At 29.2% G+C, this 22,556-nt stretch overlaps 1 protein-coding gene and 1 non-coding gene across 2 annotated transcripts; one reads left to right on the top strand and one right to left on the bottom strand.

Annotated features, from left to right (window-relative positions):
* The first annotated feature begins 1,409 nt into the window (after positions 1–1,409).
* On the top strand, positions 1,410–7,862 carry LOC107444019 (astacin-like metalloprotease toxin 5). Its single transcript, XM_016058069.3, has 6 exons — positions 1,410–1,566; positions 3,639–3,709; positions 4,398–4,485; positions 5,212–5,320; positions 6,019–6,194; positions 7,577–7,862. Exons 1-6 carry the CDS (start codon positions 1,494–1,496, stop codon positions 7,801–7,803), a joined length of 744 nt encoding a protein of 247 aa, XP_015913555.1. The 5' UTR covers positions 1,410–1,493; the 3' UTR covers positions 7,804–7,862.
* Positions 7,863–12,497: 4,635 nt separating this feature from the next.
* On the bottom strand, positions 12,498–20,325 carry LOC107444028 (uncharacterized). Its single transcript, XR_011636528.1, has 3 exons — positions 20,198–20,325; positions 16,785–16,900; positions 12,498–14,181 (listed from the first exon to the last, which is right to left on the bottom strand). It is a non-coding gene; the product is annotated as an uncharacterized protein (transcript).
* Positions 20,326–22,556: the final 2,231 nt, after the last annotated feature.

Genomic DNA, 22,556 nt, shown 5'->3' with positions numbered 1-22,556 from the left:
ATCTAATTGTTAATGAAAAAATATTTATATTTTCTTTCTTTAAATGTAAACAACATTTCAATTTTATTAAGCATTATTTGTGGCCCCTCCCAGAAAATTTTTTTTAACTTTGTTTGGAAATAATACTATCTGCTTAAAAAAAATTAAACTTTGTTTGAAAATAATACTATCTGCTTAAAAAAAATTAAACTTTGTTTGGAAATAATACTATCTGATTAAAAAAAATTAAACTTTGTTTGGAAATAATACTATCTGCTTAAAAAAAATTAAACTTTGTTTGGAAATAATACTATCTGATTAAAAAAAATGATAAACAATAAGAATAATTATAACTTTAAAGTCTTTCAATTGCATGAAATGGATGACCTCTTATTGAACGAAAGCCTGGATTGGTTGCCTGCTTGACCCCTTCTTTCCTGACCACTGCTTGACTTCTAACCTTTAGATAATGAGTAAAAGTTTTCAGTAGCCACAATGGATGATATAATGCAAACAATATAACTTTACTCAAATGAAAAAACTTGAACTTGTGATGAAAAACTTAAACTTGTAACAGCTCAATTTTTTTGAAAAAAATGTAAGTTGTTTCACACAATCAATCTTCTTATGAAACAAAGCAATAATCGTTGCTGCAAGGAAAGAAATTACTTCTGTCACATTGCTCTGTAGTTCACTTTTTGTTGTTGCTGTCGTCGGCCTTTAAGGCAGAGGGTTCTTGTTTTCCAGTGGCGCCATCTGTGGCCAAGAATTCGACTTCTGCCACACCCGTTTATAGGGTGGACCTATTCATAGATCCACAGATAGTAATTTTGACCTGAACCAGAGAACAACTAATCTCCGATTCAGTACCCCCAGAGGTATAATTTGTTTTGGGAACATGGAGGACTGTGTAACCCGACAGATTTAACGTACACCATTTACTACAAGGGGAGTCTTGGTTGGATTCGAACTCCCGTTCTCACGAACGTGAGTCCAGCGCCCTGGCTATTCCGACCTTGAAGTTCACTTGTAGTAGGTATATGGTAAGGTTTCTTAAATACTATATCTTGTCTCATTTTTAAAAGATTCTTATCCATTATTTTTGTATCAATAGAATATTAGAAAGAAAAAAAAATCATTCTGAAGTTAACTCTCTAAATCATAGTATTGATCTTTCATTTTACAATAATTTTTAATAGACTCTTTTAACATCTATTGCGTTGCCAATCACCATATGCAAATATGTGCGAGTTAGAAAGTTGCTTTGAATATATATATATATATAAATTAAAATTAGTATTAAAGGGCAGAATTGATTATTTAAAAACACAGTCCTTAAATAAGAAATTGTTTAGTTATTCCGTTTTATTTTGCGCAATATACATTTTTTGTAATCGTCTTTAATGCTTCTTGATTTTCTGAGAAAAATAGCACCTGTTATTTTTTAATATGAAATCAGAGTGTAGTGATAATTATGCTACTGCATTTCAATTGATTTCCATACCAGCCGTTTGATGAAAATGCTCTTTCCAAAAATAGTGGCGATTTTCTTATCTTTATTCTGTAGAAGTTTTGGATTTCCATCCCGTAAGTTTTCAAAATGTTGCGTTAAAATGTTTGTTTAATCATTTATAGTTACGTAAAAAGCCAATTTTTTTGAAATTGTTTTTGTCTCATTCACTGCCTGTCGTTAACGTGACAATATTTATTATTATTTTGTCATTAAGGGACAAGTATTACAATCTTTTATGCAAATTTAGTAGTAAATTTAGTACTCAATTTCATCAACACTTAGAAACATGACATATTTTGGTTTACACAGGCAACCAACCTTTAATATAATTGATGTTAATTTATTCTGTAATATCTTAACATTTATTAGATATTTTAATAGATACCCAATAGATTAGGGGGGAAAATCAGTGTAGTGAATACCGGGCAATGGAACTCTTAAACATAAAAATTGAGTATACCCGTTATTATCTACACCTGCCCGTGTCCCCAACACTAAAATTATATTATTTAAAATTCAATTTCTCAGGAACAATTCAACCAATTTCGTTCAAATTTTGTATCTTACCAAGCGAAATTAGATGATTTAAAATTACGTAAAAAAATTGCACCCCTGATAATTAAAAATTTTTTTGATTAGTTTTAAATAAAATGATAAATATTTATTGAAATTTATTTTTTTAGAGAAATTTATCTTTACATAAACGAATTTTATAATTGTGTGCAGAAATTTTACAATTTTCTAAAGAAGATTTCGAGATATGGTGAAAATTGCAAAAAGTAAAAATAACATTAAGGGATCCAAACTTTGGACGGCTCTCCTGACCAAACTATTAGGACCTTATTTCCCAGATTGTGGCTGCCTCTATAAATTGGAAGTCAGAAATCCAAATCCGTCGAAAAAAAGGTTTGCTTATTCAGAGAAAGTACGTTTTTGTGTCTGATTCCTTAACTTAAAATATCGTTTTCCCTAATTAATTCAGATATTTGAGGTCATACCCCTCGAACCATTAAGATGAAGTGCTAGAAGAGGAAGATCCCATCATTAGATCAGAAGTTACTTATGGTGGTTCGTTTTTTTATTTATTTTTGCGCTCTCTACAAAGGCTATGAAACTCTCCAAAGATAATCTAAGCAGAACGTGAAGATGAAGTTATTCAAGGTTATTATAATTATTCTTTTGCACATTTAATGTAGAATTTATTTTATTTTACTTTACAACCGTCGTTGTACAGCCGACCACCCAATTTTATGGGTTTACGACTACTAATATTCAACTACGTAGCCTTGTAATTTTGAACCCAATCCAGAAGACAAAGGGAACTCTTGGATCGAGTATTGGGAGAAATTTGCCTTCGTGGAGGACTTTTTGATGGAGCTAAGACGCATTTGCGTTACATGGAGAGGATGACCATGAGAACCTCCCGCGATTAGCCTGACGGCAATCAAATCCACGATCCGTCTACCACTGAGGATATTTCACGTCAGCACTGTGGTCGGTGNTTTTGATGGAGCTAAGCCGCATTTGCGTTACATGGAGAGGATGACCATGAGAACCTCCCGCGATTAGCCTGACGGTAATCAAACCCACGATCCGTCTACCACTGAGGATATTTCACGTCAGCACTGTGGTCGGTGCAAACCGGATCCGGAATTCGTATCGACTGGGATTCGAACCCAGGCGAACGCTCTATCCCCTGAGCCATCGCGGCTCATGTAGGATTTATTGTTAACAACCCAAGTAGCACATAACATTNTTTCTAATATTAGATCATATCTTTTTGCTACCTGGGAAGAGCAGTAAACATTTATAATTGGGTAAGGTTAAAACACTCTTCTATCTACTCCGTTATAAACGCTCTCTTAAACAAGCATAAACATGAGAGTATAACAATTGCAAGATAAATACATAGATCTCATTTGTTATCAAATTTAGAAAAACGAAAAATTATTCCTATTGTAATAATAAAGACGTATTTTTCCCCTACTAACTTTTTAAAAAAAATCTTTGAGAGGCGGTGTAGGTTTTTTCTACAAGAAACGTAGCTTAACTTATCTCTCAATAAATTCTTAAATTATATACAACTTGCTTTCTAATACTTTATTACTGAAACGGAAATCTAATGATTTTTCTTTTATTCTTGAAGCGCATCTTGGAAACCTACCTTTGGAAAATCCAGATTTGTTGGGTGGTGATATCCTTGGAATTCCAGACTTCGTAAGAATCTTTTTAATAAGAACTTTTTTTAATTTCGATCTGACGATCTTAAGGTGAAGGAAAAGAATAAATATGAAGGAGGTGGAAAATTTATGAATAATTTCTTATCTTAACTATTTCATTAGTTTTATAAAGTTTTTTTTCCACAAGAATTTAAATTATAAAATCACTTGGCAATACCCTCCAACTATTACGGAACCTCCGTAGTTTCAGAAATTATTTTTTATAAAAGGTAACAAATGAAATGCATTATTTTTTTTTTTTAAATGAAAAGAATTTTGTTTATTATTGTGTATACGTTTAACAGATATGTGAAATATCAAACTGACAAATGGTCACGTTCTTGATTTGATAACGGCATGTCACCATAAGACGCGCCATTCTTAGAGATCCAATCAAATCCAATACTCAAGTGTCGTCATATAGTTGTTTTTTTTCTCAAGAACGAATGTTCTCTTTATTTATGGAAATATGTCGCCAAGTTTAGGGTTCCAGTAAGGCTGCGAAACTACTATAATCTTTTTGTTTAATAATTCTATGTTATATATCGTAAGAGATAGCACTGATTAAATTTCTGTGAGGCGAGTTTAAAAGCTTTTAGATTGTTTTGAAAGCATATTCATGTAATTTGATAACTAAATAAAACGACTATGTTGTTTGAATCTAGATTTGTTTACTTTTCCTTTAGGATAGAAGCGCTACTGTACATCCTGAATATTTGTGGCCAAATGGCGTTGTGCCATATGTTGAAGATCCAAGTCTGAGAGAAACAGTGTGTAAGTAATTTAATTAAACAGCAAAATATACATATTTAGTAAATAGTCAGTTATGATGAAACACAAATGCTATAAAAAACTGTTGAATCATTATTGAGGAAGATGAGATGAAAAACTTTAAAAACTGTTTTATAGCTTGAAGAACTGTTTTTAATAATCGAATTTCATCTCTTCTCTGTTTCTTTATAGATACTCGTTTGATTTCGAGAAAGACTTTCTTCTGAGTTAAATTTTATTTTGGAGTTAAGATGCGATTTTTTTAAAATTTCTTTTAAGGCAAGGACTCTCAAACGATTAAGTTTTAATTTGGAGTTCTAATGTGAGGTTTTTGTTAATTTATTTTTCGGCGAGGATTTTAAAAAGATAATTGAGGAAGATGAAATTTTCGAAAAATGGGTAAAATATTAATTTTGGTCTATAATGTGATTTTTGATTCATTTTTATTTTCTGCGAGGATTCTAAAACTCTATTGTGATTTTTTATAGAGATTTATTTTTCATTTATTTATTTTAATTCATTTTTTAAGGAGTTATAATATGATTTTTTGTTTTTCATTTTCGGTAAGGATTCTAGAACGATTAAATTGTAGCTCAGATGTGATTTTAATTTTCTGCGAGAATTCTAAAAATGTATAATAAGGAGTCTACAGGCAGCACGGAATTAATTTCAACTACTTCTAAGCTTGATTTTTTCTTTCTTTTTTTTTTTTTTTTAAATTATCCTTAGTTTTTCTGAGATTGGAAGGTGCAATTGAACAATATGAGAAAAATACCTGCATTCGTTTTATTAAACGAACAACTGAGAAAGATTATCTAAGACTATTCCCTGGAGAAGGGTAAGTTCTTTATTCTACTTACTTTGCGATAACACTGATACACAATGATATTTTTGATGAAAATTTATGCATTACCACGTTAAAAATAATAAAGCAAAACCAAGATAAAAATTTTAAAAAATCCCTATTGAGGAAGGTAAGATTCAAAATAAACTCTTTGCCTTTCAACTTATCTCTACTTCCTTCAGCAAGCAGACAAATTTCACTGAAGGAAGTTACAGTATAGTTTGTCTAAGCTAAGAACTCCTCCCGTCACAAAGTCTGAATGGAATGGAAACAAGAATGGTGCATTTTAGGGAGGGTAGCTTCACTCTAGGACTAACACAATAGACCGAAGAAAGATATTCCCTTTCTCTCGCCGTCCCGAGACGAAACCACTCCAAAACAGTGACCCCACACCCCTACATGAAATAGTCATACCTCGTTACCATAGTCACCGCCACGAGTCCAGACGAACGTCTAGAGGAGTTCTTATTTTAGACAAACTATAGTTATTGTTAGATAGCATTTTCTTTACGTAGTCGTTTTAACATAAAGTTTTGATTTATGTATAATTTTAGACTTCATTTTCCAGGGATTATAGAAATGGACATTATTAAAGGCGTTGATTATGCTATGTTAAGGAAACTTATTTTTTAAAAAATCGTTTTATGTAGAAAGAAAGTTAAATGTTATTGAGTTAACGGTTCCTTTTGCAGATGTTATTCTCACGTTGGAAGAACAGGTGGTGCTCAGCCTCTTTCTCTCGGTCATGGATGTGGCTTTACGGCAACCATTGTTCATGAACTAGGACATGCTATAGGATTTTTCCACGAACAGAACAGATCTGATAGAGATGACTATCTAGTCATATACTGGAAAAATATTAAAGAAGGTCAAGTCACTGTTTGTTATTAATTCATTTGCATATTTGAGCTAAAACACATCATTCAACTTTTAGTGTGTATATAAGTTCAAATCATAGTGGTAGAAATCTTTTATGAAATGACCACTTGGTGGCTCATTGTATAATTATATTTTTATTTTATAACTGTCGTTGAGCAGCCGACCCAATTTTTTGGGATTACGTGTACTAATGTTCAACTCCGTAGCCTTGTAATTTTGAACCCAATCCAGAAGACATGGGAACTCCTGGATCAAGTATCGGAAGAAATTTTTCTTCGTGGAGGACTTTTTGATGGAACTAACCCGCATTTGCGTTACATGGAGAGGGAAACCACGAAAACTCCCCACGGTTAGCCTGACGGCAAGGGGCTCTAACCCAAGATCCGTCTACCACTGAGGATATTTTACATCAGCAGTGGTCGGTGCAAGACAGATGCGGAATTCGTATCGACCAGACATCGCTGGGATTCGAAACAGGATCACCTCATTGGAAAACGAACGCACTATCCCCTGAGCCATCCCGGCTCTTGGTGGCTCATTATAATAATATATAGACGAAGTGCTATTTTTTAGACATAAAAACCGCGTCTGAATTCTTAACTTTGTGGCTCTCTCCTGATATTCGCCAAATATGTATTTTGAGCTCAGCTTTTTTTAAAACCCGACGTTTCGTACTTAGATTATAAAGTAATAATAAATCGTGCTTTTTTTTTCCACCGTTCCAAAAAAGCAGAATAGTAGTTCCGTATTTCTAAGATTTGTGTTTATTGCGAGAAAAGATTAAAAAATGAAAAAAAAAAGAGGATTCGCAAAATATCGAAATATATTTTAAAGTGAAAATTGGGTGGGGTACAGGGAGTTTTCGTTTGAACTCTATGTCTCGAGTCGTCTTTCTATGTCTTGAGACTTGTGACATGAGAATGTGGACTTAAGTACGTTTCCGATTGTTTAAATCTGACATAATGACTGATTGAGTCGCGATGGCTCAGGGGATAGAGCGTTCGCCTTCCAATGAGGTGAACCGGGGTCTGATCCCAGCGATGGCTGGTAGATACGAATTCCGCATCCAGCTTGCACCGACCACAGTGAATATCCTCAGTGGTAGACGGATCATGGGTTAGAGTCCCTTTGTCACGAGGCGAACCGTGGGATGTTCTCGTGGTCTTCCTCTCCATGTAACGCAAATGCGGGTTAGCTCCATCAAAAAAGTCGGCCACGAAGGCAAAATTTCTCCCAATGCTTGATCCAGGAGTTGCCTTGCCTTCTGGATTGGGTACGAAATTACAAGGTTGCACATTGGTAGTTAAACTCAAAAAATTGGATCGGTTATAAAATAAAATAATGACTAAATTACATCCTATTATTCTGCAGGACTCGAAGATCAATTTTTCAAACTAAAACCTGAAGAGAATCAGTTGCTGACCGAGTTTGATTACGATTCCATCATGTTGTATGGTTCGTACACTTTCTCCAAAGACCGTAAGAATCTGAAGACAATGGAAGGAAAAGGAGGAAGATTATTACCAGAAGTTGTCGTCAAGTATAATCTAAGCAAGACTGACATCAAAAGAATAAACATGTTGTACAAGTGCAAATAAACTCTCCAAATGTAATCGAATAAAAAATGACTACAAAAGAATAAAAATGCTAATAAACTCTCCAATATAATTTAAGAAAAACTGACATTAAAAGCAAAACATGATGAAATATGCATAAAAAAGGTTCTGATTGGAATAACTTTTTGAATAATCGTATAGTATTTTAAAAAGAGTCATATTTTCAAAACTCGATTTCACACGAACTATTCGACCTATAGCACTCAATTTTTTTTTTCATCTAAAAATACATACATTAAAATCATGTACAAATTTGTATCCTTACAAATTAAAGTTTATTTGATTATCTTTAAATAAATTAATAATAAAATTTTTTTTAAAAGAATAGAGCTACGTTTGGATAAAGAAATTTTGTGATTGTGTGAAAATTCTGCAATTCGCTAAAAAGGTTTTCGAGATATGGCGAAATACTCAAAAAATAAAATTAACATTAAGGGATCCAAACTTTAGACAGCTCATCTGGGTAAACTATTGGGAGCAATTAATCGTTCTTATAGAAAAGAAAAGAAAATTTAAGGAAAAGGAATATTTTATTTACGTTACAATATTAAAAAAATATATATATATAAAATATAATTTTTAAAACATTGACCATTAATGGGGGTCGAACTCCGGACCCTCAGGTCTAGCAAATTGTTGCTTCCTATGCCTAAAAAACTGTTGTGCAAATATTGCATAGAATAACCAAAATAATAGTTAAAAGTTACAAATGTTTTTGCCTAAAGTGTTCGATAGTACTATTTTCGGTTCGTAACTTAGTGTCAGTCCTTCAAACCTCTAAAAGCTTAAAACTTCATTGATAATTGTGACAGGGTGCGTAGCCATATTTTTCTACAAAAAATAAGCACTTTAAAAATATTATTAATAACTTTTCAAACAAAAAAAAAATCATAATTAGCATCTGTGCACTAATAAAAAATTTTTTTTCTCTGTCTTTCAAAGTTCTTAATTTATAAACATAAAATCAATAAAATTCAAAAAAATTTTCAAGAGCTACATAAAAATGATAAAATACATAGTTTCTGAAAAATATTGCAGAGAACTTTGTGGAAATCATGCATTTGTTGTAATTGTGAACAAACAACAGTCGACACAGCAAATAAAAAAAGTTTTTTTAGTAGCACTTTTTAAAACCGCTACGTACCCTGCGTGAGAAACCACGTGTTGATGTCCTCAGCAGTTTTAAAATGATTCTGTTAGTAATTTCTTCAGAAATATGAGTCTAGAAGTGTTTCCATTATTTTGTCCACCCCGTGCACGCTAAACTTTGAAGTCATTGACAGTTTAATTTTTAACTGTAGTCAGCAGTTTAAGTTAAGATATACACGGAAATTGATATTAGTATAGAACTTTTATACGGTTGTTAGATTGACCTTACAAAGGGTCAGATTTTTCTATACATCAATAGGCCTTAGTAACATGACTCTTTACATTTTCTTAGCTAATTTAATAATTATTAAAATACAGTCTTTGTGGAATAGATTTCAACTGATTACACGGTTAATATAAGCCTTCTTTTTTTAGAGATTTGAATATATAATTCATTTAATATGTGTACACAATAGGCTATAGATTATTCACCTTATGTACTCAGCAAAAATTCTGTATTATTCAGCTACCTGGTAAAAAAATGAGCAATATAGAAACAGGTTGTTCGCAAGATTCATAACTTGTGGTGTAGGCAAAAAAGGGGGCTGTAATAAATGCGATTATTTGTACATCTTTTTCTATCCAGTTATTTGCACGTTTGTGTTGTATATTAAATCTTAGTATATTTGTGTAATCATTATCATAAAATTTGAAATATTGAATTATAATAGAGAGGGATAGTAAAGAGTCTTAAACTATATACTACATAGGGGAAAATAGGGTAATATCGGGTAGTAAAAAGAGATCAAAATTCATGTAAAAAAAAAGTTATTAAATACAACTTTTTTACACTATTTCTGCGCAATGTAGCAGAAATTCCACAAGAAAATTGTAATCAATAACAAACTGTAAACAAAGAAAATTAAAAAATGAAAATAATAAGCTGACGTTGTCAGTAAGCAAGAGCTCCAGAAAAAAGTGATTACTCAAATACAAAATTCGGGCATTGTAATAAAAATATTATTTTTTTTTTTAAACCATGAGGGATTTTATAACAAAATGTTGAAAAAAGGATCGAAAAACATAGATTTACAAAGTGCAAATTGTATGCCTCAATAAGTAATGACTCAAATGTGGAATTCAAAATTGTTTTTAATTGGAATTTTTTTTTATTTTTTATTCAGAGGCATCTGCGGGTTGTGCACTCCTATATTTCAGAAGTGTATTGTGTTTATCAAATGGAAATTTAGTTTCTCTTTGGCGTTGTTATTGCTGACAAAAATGAAAACATGTTTATGGCATAAATTTTATTTACATAAAACATAATACTGACTACATCTACACACAATAAAAAAATATCACAATACAATGGGTTTTGACTTATAACCTACAATTCGGAAACAGTAGTAAATAAATATTTTGATTATAAATTTTTAAATTCCTTTAAGAAAATAAAAATAATTCTTTTTTACTTCAATCACAAATTCAAATCAATTTTCAAATACGTAAATATATTGATACGGAAATTCAGACTATTTTGAAACAAAATTGATTCAGAAAACCTAAAATATGACAGTCGAAAACTAGATGAAATTGGCAGCACATGTTTAAATAAAACTAGTATGTCGAAGGAAACTATATTTTGATACTTTAGTACTTTTTCAATCATTGACGTGAAGTAGATACTATTAAGTTGAAAATCAGAAATTTTGTACAGATACTTCTGCTAAGCAATGGCAAGTTTTATATCCTATTGTGAGCTGACAAACAAAATCTACAATTTTCTGAATCTTAATCTTTTAAATCATAACTTTGGTCACATTGATTCATGGTTATAAAGAAACTGCATACTCTTTAATGATGGTAGCTGTTTATTTTCCAACACTACCACAAAAAAGTTCAATTTTTTTGGACTTTTTTGACCTTTCCTAAAAACATACAACTTTCTCATAGAATAGCATGAAAGAACAGGTGAAAGTACATCAAACACTCAATTTAATACATTAAAATAAACATAGATTTAAAAAAAAGAGAGAAAGGAAAAAACATTAGTCATATAAAATGAAAAGTTAAAAGAGATTACATTTTTTCAATCAGCATAATAAAATATATATATATTTCACTTAAAAGACAATGACAGATAGCGATTGTCATAGCATGAAAGTTTGCCAAGTATTTGTTCATTAAATATGTAATAAAAGTCTTTTTTGCAATAAAAAAAAATCAATTGTGTTATAAATTAAATTAAAAAAAGGTTAATACTTTGTCTAGAGTAGAGATATTTCTAGTCTACAAATTGTCTCTGTCATGTTACCAGAATCAAGGCTATCTAACTCAGGGTTCAATAGTACAGCAGTTTATCACTCAATATACATACACCCATAAAAACAATTATTTACTTTTCTCTAAAAAAAATTTCTAGTATAATGCAAGTACTCATATAACAGTATTTATCCAGGGTTCGCATAAGTAGGCCCAGGCAACTTAGCGAACCTGGGCGGGTATCTTCAGGTGGGCCCACATGAAGAAACCTACTTTTTCTAAAGTGGTTTTTTTCTTTCAAAATTTATTATCAATAAGTTTTGGTTCAAAATCAAAATAAATTTGAATTATTGTCCTTTGAACAAGAATTGCAAATAATGGAAGATAATTTAACTTGATGCATTCAACTTGTTTAAAAAACACACTGACATGCCTTTAATTATGGAAAAGAGAAGCATCTGTTCTTGATAGAGGGACTCCTAAATTCTTACGAATATTTTTTCATTTAAATTATTATTATAGATTTTATAAATAAAATTTCATTACGTATACGAAATTTTTAAAAAAAAAAAAAAATATCTAGGCTAATTACAGTGAATTACATTATACTTAAATCAAACTGCTTCATTTATGAAAAATTATCAGTTTCCATGAAATGAAATTATTTATGTATCTTGAAAATTTTATTGAACTCTAAAATATATTTTATAAATTAACTTTATATATTTATTTACTGCTTCCTATGCCACATTAATGATAGCAAAAATCAATAACTTATTTAAAATAGACTTAATTATAGTGTTTTAAAATAATAAATATTATAATCGTAAAAAGAAAACTGGAAATAATTCCAGATTGTTAAGGGTTAATAACATCTATGAAACTAATTCATATACCATTTTTAATGATTACATTAAATTGAGTAAGCATTAGAATTTTTTTCTGTTTGTTTTTAACATAATTAAAATATATATTAAATAAATTAAGTTTTTAAAACATAAAAAATGTGTCCTAAATAAATTTAGGAAAAACATTGAAAAAATAGTTAGAAAAACTAGTTTTTATACTTCGCTGTTGACGATATGCACCATCTATTCAGTTGAAAACTGAAAAATTGCTTCTATGAACTATAGTGATACTGAAAATTCAGTATTCTTAAAAGCCCTAATTTTCCATTTTCGAAAAATTAAACAGTTTTTAAGGTTAATTATTTTTAATTGGCTTTATAAAATACTTGGATGTTCTTATTCTGCGTTTTGTACTGATCTTTTATTCTACATAATATAAACTGCAGGGCAATTGCATCAAGAAGAGATGTCAAGAGAAATCTCATGTAACAGGCCCTGGCCAACACTGTCCTTAAAATCTATTCTTTTACACAAAATCCTTTAAATGCTCAAGAAATATTTAAAAACAAATGGAATACTAATGAGTAATGAGTTTGTACAGCTTAAAAAGATGAATCTTTTGAGAATGAACACTTCAGGCGTATTTGAACTTCCTACCTTGGACATGTAATGATATGAATACGACTTCCAATATAAAAAGATGCAGGGTTGCCACTCATATCTGTAAAAAAAAAATTCCTGCACATATTATACACAATACACATAGTTGCCAACACAGATAGGGAAAAATCTAGTAGATTTTACGAAATAATATAAATTTCAAGATAATTGTTGCTAAATATACTAAATATTTTACATTTAGGGATTTTTAAAGTCATCAAAATAGAAAAACTGCAATATTTTCCAGCTATAATTTCACATTAAATGCTCTTGAAATGCTATGTATTATGTTTACTCATTATTTTGAATAGTAATAGGTATTTATTTTATCAAAGATAGTTAACAGAATTTTATAAAGGAGGCTCGCTTTATCATGTATCAGTGCCACTTATTTAAATATTCAGACAAGCAACAATCTGCAAGGGATTTTTTTAAAGGAAACTTACACAATTTTAGGGAATTTTCTAAAATGTACAAAACCAGGAAAACTTTTATTAAACCAGTAGACCAGGAGAAACTGGCAAAATCCAGTAGAGTTGGCAACTAAGCATTCACTGTGCTCTTGTGAACTATCTTAGGATAAAGATGCTAGTTTTAGTCGCTGTAAAAACTTGGGAGAAATAAGAAACAGCTCACCATAAAACAAATAATGCTATAATAAATGAAATAATATAATACAGCTGACTATTATCCTTAAATATCCCATTTATAGATTTGCACTTTTTAAAAGACAAAAATAAGAAATAAAATTCCCTGCTTTCCCCTCAGTTTGTAAGGAAAATTTTAAAATTCCCTGTATTTCCCGTTTTTTGGCAGATTTTAAAATATTTTCCAGGTTTTCCCTGTGGAGTGGCAACCCTGAGATGAATCTTTTGAAAGACACCTCACCATTTAAGAGATGGCATTAAGAACTATTCAAAGCTACCCAGCACAGCAACCTTAAGTTACTATCATTTTCCACAAAGGAACTTGTATTCATATCATTTGAAGATTCATTAAGGCTTGAAAGGGAATTTGATCTCTTAATGAGAGATACACCGGGTTGATTAGAACATGTGACTTCATCGATACGTGATGATTCTGTCCTGTTATTCTCTAAGTACTCATTGGAGGTGCTTTGTCTTTTAATCGGAGAATGTTTTTTGATGTGCGGTCTGGAGTAATTCTCAAATTGTCTTGCGGAATGGCGTTTCTTTGTAGGCATTTGATGAGCAACTGAATATAGATCTATCCCCATATCTTTTCTTATTTTCTCCAGCTTACGACGACGAAGGTTGGTAAACCAATCTTCAAGTTGTTTTGGAGTCAAATTGACCTTTTGACTTAAAGAGGTCTTTTCCTCTTCAGTTGGATAGGGTTCTACAATGTGGTCTCTCACCCAGCGTATCAAATATTCTGTGGTAGCTTTTGGGTGATTGCATCTTCTTTTACGAGGACGCATACTAGGGGATTCACTATTTTCACTACTAGATGATGCTGATGACATTGTTTACGTGTTATCCTGCAAATGAAAAATTAGCATATTACTAAATTACAGATGAAAAACAGTTCAAAATATTTATTTATTATTAAATCCATAAATACAAAGCTGCCAACTTGTAAAAAACAAAAATCGGAACCAGGGTTGGGGTTTTGGACGTCCTAAACTGGCTTTGGACAATTACGTGTGGGTTTAACTGTCTGAAACTGACTAAAACTGTCTCAAAGTGTTCAAAACCAAATGCATTGGTAAAAGGCAAAAATTCTATTTGTGTAACCATTGCACAGATACAAATTACATATATTAATAAATATTTGATAATTTTTATTCAATTTGTTTTAACTTCTTAAAGGAAAATAATATGATATAATAAGAAAAGATTTATAACTTTTGTACTCTATAATTCATTGAACAACAAAAGTGAATACCTTATCCCTTAAATAAGAATAAATATGTTTTTATACTGATAAATTATGTTTTGGCATAAGGATAAATAAATGCAATATTAAAAATAAACTTTTTTAATAAAATGAAAACTTGTGATGTTTCTTGTTCAAAAATTAACCTTTTATTTTTCCAAATTTTTTTTTAAAATTGTGACAAAATTTGAATAAAAGGGTATACAACAGTTTAAGTTTTGGACAAGACAGTTTAAACCTTGGTTTCAACCGTGGATTAATCCATTCTGTCCTAAACCTTGCCAACTGCGATTGGAGCACAAAGCAGGATAAGTCAATGAGGGGTAACCATGACACAAAGTGAAAAACCATGAAAATTGTATGCCTACAAAATCGATACCAATTTCTGAGCCATACATGTTTCACATTTAACATATTTTTAGAATTAACATTTTTAAATAAATTACTTACTAATGAAGAATATCACACCTTGATAGTAAATAATTCAATAAAAACTTTTTCTTTCCTTAAATCGTTATATTGGATTCTAAAATCGTGTGAATATAAATCGCAGCATTGGTTTTTTAAAAACACAAACTTTTTTAAAAATCTAACTTTTGCCTTAGATTCTATCATTTTATTACATATTCAAATCATTAATAAGTTGAAATAAATTTGGCATTCAAATAACTAAGACAGACAATGAGAAATAACATTCGTGCAGATTTCAAATGAATCTTTTTATGGATAAATTTTCAAATGATGGCAAATTCATAGTATTAATAACAGCAGAAAATTGGGATGAAAATATCCTTGAAAACATTATGATTCAGATGAAAATACTACAGATAAGTGGCGCCAATTTTTGGCATCTTGTGATAAATAAGGAAAAAAGGTCAAATGTTTGCACTACTTTAGGTAAATTTTACTTTTGTGTCCATCATACCTTAAGAACTTTTTAAGCAATTTGAAATTTTTTTTACACAAAATTATAAAATTATGCACAATCAACGATTACGCAAAAATATAATTTTTAAAAATTATTTATTACTTAAAAGTTTCGAATTTTAAGCCATACAAACTATTATATCATTTGAAAGAATGGAAGTTTAGATGCGAAAATCTACACAAAACCTAACCACTAAACTTGTAAATACAAATCAATCAATCAAAACATCTATTTTCACTAAGGATATAAGGAATAGCGATTTGGCTGAACACCAAATATTTCGCAAAAAAAAATCTGACGAGTATTCAACTGCCTAAGAGCAAATTATTCTTAAATGTTTTTTTATATATAAATAAGTTTAGTCACTAGTGAGAATTAATCAAAAGTTATATTATTGGTATGGGGTAAAAGAAAAGAAAACCATAATAGTCATCCATTAGATAAATTGAAAAACTGAAGTTGTAAAACTGGAAAAATAAATAAATAAAAATATAGAAAGAATGGAAATAGAAATTTAAAAAAAAAAAATTCAAGAATAAAGGAATCCATAAAACATTAAAAGAAATATAGTCTGCCAGAAAAACTTTTAAAAGTGCAGTGCTATCATAAAAATAAGATTATGCTCAAAGGTAAAAAATAAAAAGCAATCTTAAATGAGAAAAAATAAATAAAAAGAAAAGTTAATAAAAAAAAGCAAAAGAGAAACAGAAAAAAAATTTGAAAAGAATAAAGTTAGAAATGTTCTGTCAAAAAGCTGCACTATAATAAAAACAGAACAAAAATAAAATATTCATAATTTTCAAAAATGGTTAAAAAATGAGTAAATTGACTTGTTTGAATATAATTTTAAAAAAAATAATCAGCAGTACAAAACACGTGGTTTAGTAGTTACAATTATTTAGATTTTGCGTTTTCAATTGCCTTTCAGAACATACATTTGCAAGACGTGAGCAAGTTGTAGAACTTATTTAACAGATATGTCTCAAAACTCATGAAATTCCAAAATTTTTCTTTTATCAAATACTTTTCCGAAAAAAAATAAAAAAATACTTCTGAATATTTGGCAAAAGGACCGTTACATCCCTAATTCATATCACGCATTTTTAATTTAACATTTACCAACAGGACCAGACAGTAAAAGATTCGCATTGATATGAAGAAAAAATTTATATTGATTTTTATATGATTGATATTAAAATGGAATTGATTGCATTGAATGAAAAAAAAAGTCTAAAAAATTTAATAGGAATAAAGTAGTAAGTTAAAATTTGATATACCTGCAGCTGGTGTAAATATAAAATATTTATCTCAAAACTTTCTTGAATCACCGATTCTGATTGCTTTGACGCCTAAACTTTGAGCTAGCAACCAAGTTCTTGCATAATGGATTGATCTATAAACAAATATTTAACATGAAAGTGAAGTAGCATTAAAATAATAGAAAAGTACAAAAAAATATAAATTCAAAAGTTGATAACTTAATTATTTCTCAATATAATCGAAACCATCAATATGTCTTATAAAAAAAACACATCATAAATTATATACTTAATCTACTTCTTAAGAGTTTTGATCTTGATGGTAAAATTTAAATTGTTCACATGCTTTTAAAGTATGATTGCGGATGTCATAGCAGGTACAGGGATGAAGAACCACCTAGTGACAAACAGACAGGCGCCCCCGTGGCATAATTGCGGCGACACTGTAGCAGAACGTTACGAAGTCTTTCGCAGAAAGATTTTTCATTTGGGAAGGAAAAATTTTGGGTTTTAATTTCTGCATAATTTTCCGCAAAATCTTTTTTTCTGCAGAATTTTTTTTCAATGATGTTTATCTCGCACATCAAAGAGGAAATGATTTTTCTAGGCTCATTTGGGATTTAAATAAAATCCGCGATGAATAGCTTCAGCTGGAATTTCAAATTAATAATATAAAATAAAAAATTCAGAAACTATGAAAAAAGATAGTTCGCTCTAAAAATGTTCTTTCATTTTTTAAAAAAAGAACATTATGTTTTACACACACTTATATGAGTATATTCTTTTAAAGAGTCATATTCACGTGATTTCGTTACTGATCTTTATTTTGGAGTTACTGCACGGATTTACGATTTTTTAATTTTTGCACAAATTACAATTTATTATCGTTACATTTGTTTACGAATTTTAATTTTTGTAATGATTTACAAAATTCAAAAGAGGAAATAATTAGTGCATTTTTCCGCCTACAAAATGCGAGAAAGCGCCTATAATATTAGAATTAAAAATATTACTTTTACAATAAAAATTCTTTTATTCTATACTTCATTTTGTAAATAAAACATTTCTGTTACTTTATATTAACAATTATTATAATTTAAAGAAAGAGATCTTAAAGACAGATATTAATGCTTGGGAAGTTTGATGCAGAAAGCCAGAAAAAATTCTGCCATAGGGATGGGAGTCAATTTTAATATATTACCAAGCTGAACTTTTTCTGAATATTTGAAATTCAGCAATAACTACTTTTTTAAATAATAATTTAAATAAGTTGGTGTATTACACAAATAAAATATCCAAAAAAAAATTATTATAAGATTACTTTACTGAATAGCTAAAAATAGCACGATTAATATGCAAAAAATTAACAAAATCACATAGCAACTGTCAATCAGTGAATGACCGAATAAATTTTAAATAATTATTGAATTTTTAATTCAATCAATAAACTTTGTTCATGCTGAAATAAAGTTATAAAACCACTATTATAGAATACCACAAAAATATAATTTTTTAATAAAGGTTATGCTTAAAAAATTTTATACTTAGCAAACTTTGTATATCGCAAAGACAAAATCCGGTTCTAAAAGAATAAAATCCGGTGAACATGCCAAAATTTACAAATCAGTGCAAAAATTTATATTTGTTTAGTACTCCACGTAACCACCTGTTATAAAATTGCTTTGCAGTGTATACAAAACTAAACTGTCTTTTAGCGTATACAAAAACCAAATTTCCTTTGTTTAAAATTGTCATTCTTCAATGTATGCAATATTTTTATAGTAAATTTTCCAAATTTCTTCAGTCCAGACTCTACATATAATTTAAGATAAAACTCTGTTAAATGAACAAAATGCGAATTTTTCTTATTAATTTTCCACAGAACATTTTTCTTTATTTTCTTTTCAAACATTTTCTCAATTTCACAATAATTGAAAAAGAAAATTTATAAACCTTTTCAACTTATTAAAGAGCATAAGCTTTATGAAGGAGTGAAAAAATTTGGTTTACTGAACGATTTCTAATACGATTTGAATTTGTATGAAAATATATCAGGCTAATGTAGCTTATCTTTTATGACAATTTTTTTAAAAATTAAATAAAAAATAAGCTAAATGACTACCATATTTCAAAATTGTAGACAGGAAAAGAGAATAAACTAAATTGTAAGTTATTTAATGTGTTTATAAGTTCAAACCATTCATTGCAGTTTGTAAAAAACATTAAAATGGTTTAATAAACAAATAGATAAATTCTAATATAATTCAATTCAAAATTTTACAACACAATCAGGTACAAAATAGTTTGACACAATTAAAATAAAGCACATTTATATTTAGATAAAACCTTGTTTTCATTTAATTTTTAAAATTTTTGTTTCGCAATGCAAAATGGAAAAGTTAATTACTTATGCATTATAACAAGTAAAATTTTAATTTATTTCTATATTTTAAAAGAATACTTACTAGGAAATATAAATATTTTAGTCAAATAGTAATGAATAATATTTACAATTAAAAAAAAGAGTAAGGAATTTGACTGAGCTTCATTTCTTATTATATACAAAGCCAATTTTTTTTTACAAATTAAAATATTTTAACTCGAAAATTGCGCCAAAAAAGTAGAAAAATACTCCAAACTAGTTGTCAAGTTTAATAGAAAAAAGCTCAGAGACAGGATAGCAAGCAGCAACGAGTAGGTTTGCCGAAATTAACGCGATGATGCCAAGTCAAAACGCTACCATAGCCAAATTCACCGCCAAAATACACAGAGCAGGAGAAAGCTATTAGATGGCTAAGTTCATTAAAATCGTAATTATAACGTGATTAGAAATTCAGTGCGAAACAGTTGAATTTGAGCTCATAAAAATATAATCGCAAGTGAATTTAAAATAAATTAACAAAGCAACACTAATTTAATAATTTCCAACACTAACCACGTGCTAAGTGACAAGATGAAAACAAAACTTCCGGTTTCGTTTTTACACCTGTCAAATCTATCGTTAAAGTACTGTTGACAGTAACAAGAAAATCACAGAAATAGTAGAAAAACATTGATGCATATCGTTTTATGATAAGTATATAATGAAAAATTCGAAAACGAGTATAACAATTTATAAGTATTTATTATAAATATACACAACATGTGTTGTGAATAAATTATCATCCACGTGCTACCAACTTTAATCTTAAATCATTAATTTGAGTAACAATAAATGAAATTAATATGTAAATAAAACAACATGATCAATCAAATACTTGAAATAATTAAAGCTTTAACGATAGTTTACGGATAAAAAATCGACATTACACTTTATGACAATATGATAACAAGCACGTGTATGTAACTAACATTTGAGTTTTCAATTACAACACACGTATATGAAATACAAATTTGGCGTATAAAATAAAAGTTGTAAAATATTTACTTACTGATGAAAGATTCTTGATATTAAAGACAGAATTGAACAAAAATTAAGGTTTTTTGACACTAACTCCTGTATTAAGTTTTGACTCTCGGCGGCTCCGTGTGCGATGTAAACACAATGTCGATCTCGGCCAATGAAATTCTATCTCTTGGGAGCCAATCGTATTATAGCTCTGTCTTGACGTCATTAATCATCTNTTAGCTAAAGCAAAAATATATTACGTGGCTCAAAAGTTTGAAGTATTTACTTTAGTTTTCTCTTAATACAAATCTGAATACCGCGTTATCTTATGCTTCACTAGCCCCTCAGAGGATGACGTCACAAATCTACTGAGAGGCCTTGACTCTCGGTGGCTATGCATTAATGCTCTGATGTAAAAAGAGGGATTTTTCACTCTTGCTTATCTTTTTATTTATTTATTTTTTATGTTTTAATTTTATTAATTTTTTTTTCAATTTGTTTCATGGAATTTTAGATTTCTCAAAATCATAGGTGGAGTCCTGAATCTTTCTTGACATTTCAAAAATTTTTCAATGCCACTTTTTTAAAATTTATTATTTTTATAAAATTGTATAAATTTTGATAAAATAGATTTGTAATCACGGGTTTAAAAATTACTATAGGCTCATGCATCAGTAATATCAGAGATCTCTTTTTTAAAATAATTTTTATGAAGGTAGCCCATACTTAAGAGTAAGGGTGCTTGTAAGTTAATCTAAGTAAGTTAGATTAACGCTCGCCCCCCCCCTCTCCCAAGGCGTATAAGAGTTAATCTAACTTACTTAGAGTTAGATAGTTATATTCACAGTTAGAAATTTTTGAAAATTATTATTTTCAGAAGATAAAACATTGTGCAAAAAAATCATACGTTGTAAAAAAAGAAAGAAAAATTCCTTGCAAAAATTTGCACATAAAGTGGTGATGTGTTACTCGATTTAAAAATTAATTTAAAATTAAGGAAAAATTTCATTCAGGCCGTTGAGCCCAAGTTTAATGTAATTAAAGATTTATTTAATTGCAACTAGATATTTTATAAGAAATTAATTTATATGCGGATCATATTAAATATGTGCGGAAAGGAGTCATAAATTATATATTTTTTTAATTATATATCTCTTAAAGTATAGATTTTTTTGTGTTCTATCAATTAATTTGCTTTATTATTATTATTATTATTATATGTTTATGCGTGTAAAAGTGGCATAGGTGTAAAGATTTCATTGTTACGAAAATAAAACAGATAAAAAGTAATTTAGTTTTTCTTAAATTTTCTATAAAAAATATATTTATCCATAAAAAATTATCTTATAGACCAGGGATGGCGAACCCATGGCACGCGTGCCATTTATGGCACGGGACACAATATTTTGGGCTCTCCACTGATCACAATTGTTGTTACACTATGAATTGTTATTACACAAATGTTATTACGCTATGAAGCATATGTAACAATTAAATTAAAATTCACAAAAAACAAACAAAATATTAAACAATTATTAATAAAAAAAATAAAAAATTAATGCGAAAAAACAATTAATAACCGTAAAAAACAAGCTAACAAGAAATAACTAGCAAAAAAAATCAACAGTCCTGCTTAAACTAACATCTTAGAACCTAATTTAAGTTATTGGTCATCTAATCTGCAACAACAGAAGTCACATTGATGTTACTTTCAGTTGAATTACTTGTATAACTGAAACATTGCAAAAGGTATTTTTTTTCAATGTAAATAAGGAGTTTTGAGTTGATAGTATTTTGCATTTTTTTCCCAATAATCACGAAGTCAAAATTATTTGACGGCACGTCTATGACCTCATTAAGCAATTTTTTAGAGAAAATGGCACGTTGGTGTATAAAGGTTCGCCACCCCTGTTATAGACGATCCGGAAATTAACACAAAAAAAGATATTAACTCGTTAATTTTAATGCTTTGGAAGGCAATCACTAAAATATACAATTACTTTTAATTATTTTCTGTTGTTAAAACAAGTAATGTAAAAAAAAAAAAAAAAAAATTAAATCAATTTCTACTTAAATCAACAAAGAAACATTTTATTTTAGTTATTATTTATTAAATAATTAAAATTGCTCTCCCATATAAAACAAAAATTATTTAAATAAATTTAATGAATGAATTAATATTTCGATAAACTGTATTAACATCCAGTGTCCTTCACTAAAAGTTTAAAAAAATGTATTTGACCTTGAGTGAATGAATAAAAAATATTTTATTAAAGATTGAAAATGTGAACAAGATAATAGGGAAAGGGTGAACTAATAGAAGGAATTGAATAAAAAACAGAAATATTAAAGTGAACAGCACAGATGAGCGTGGAAGAGATCTTTCAATCCGTAATATTCAT

The sequence above is a fragment of the Parasteatoda tepidariorum genome, chromosome 4 (assembly GCF_043381705.1).
Source record: "Parasteatoda tepidariorum isolate YZ-2023 chromosome 4, CAS_Ptep_4.0, whole genome shotgun sequence".
Lineage (NCBI taxonomy): Eukaryota > Metazoa > Arthropoda > Arachnida > Araneae > Theridiidae > Parasteatoda > Parasteatoda tepidariorum.
Note: the sequence above shows the minus strand (reverse complement) of the source record. Positions and strands in the feature narration are given on the sequence as shown.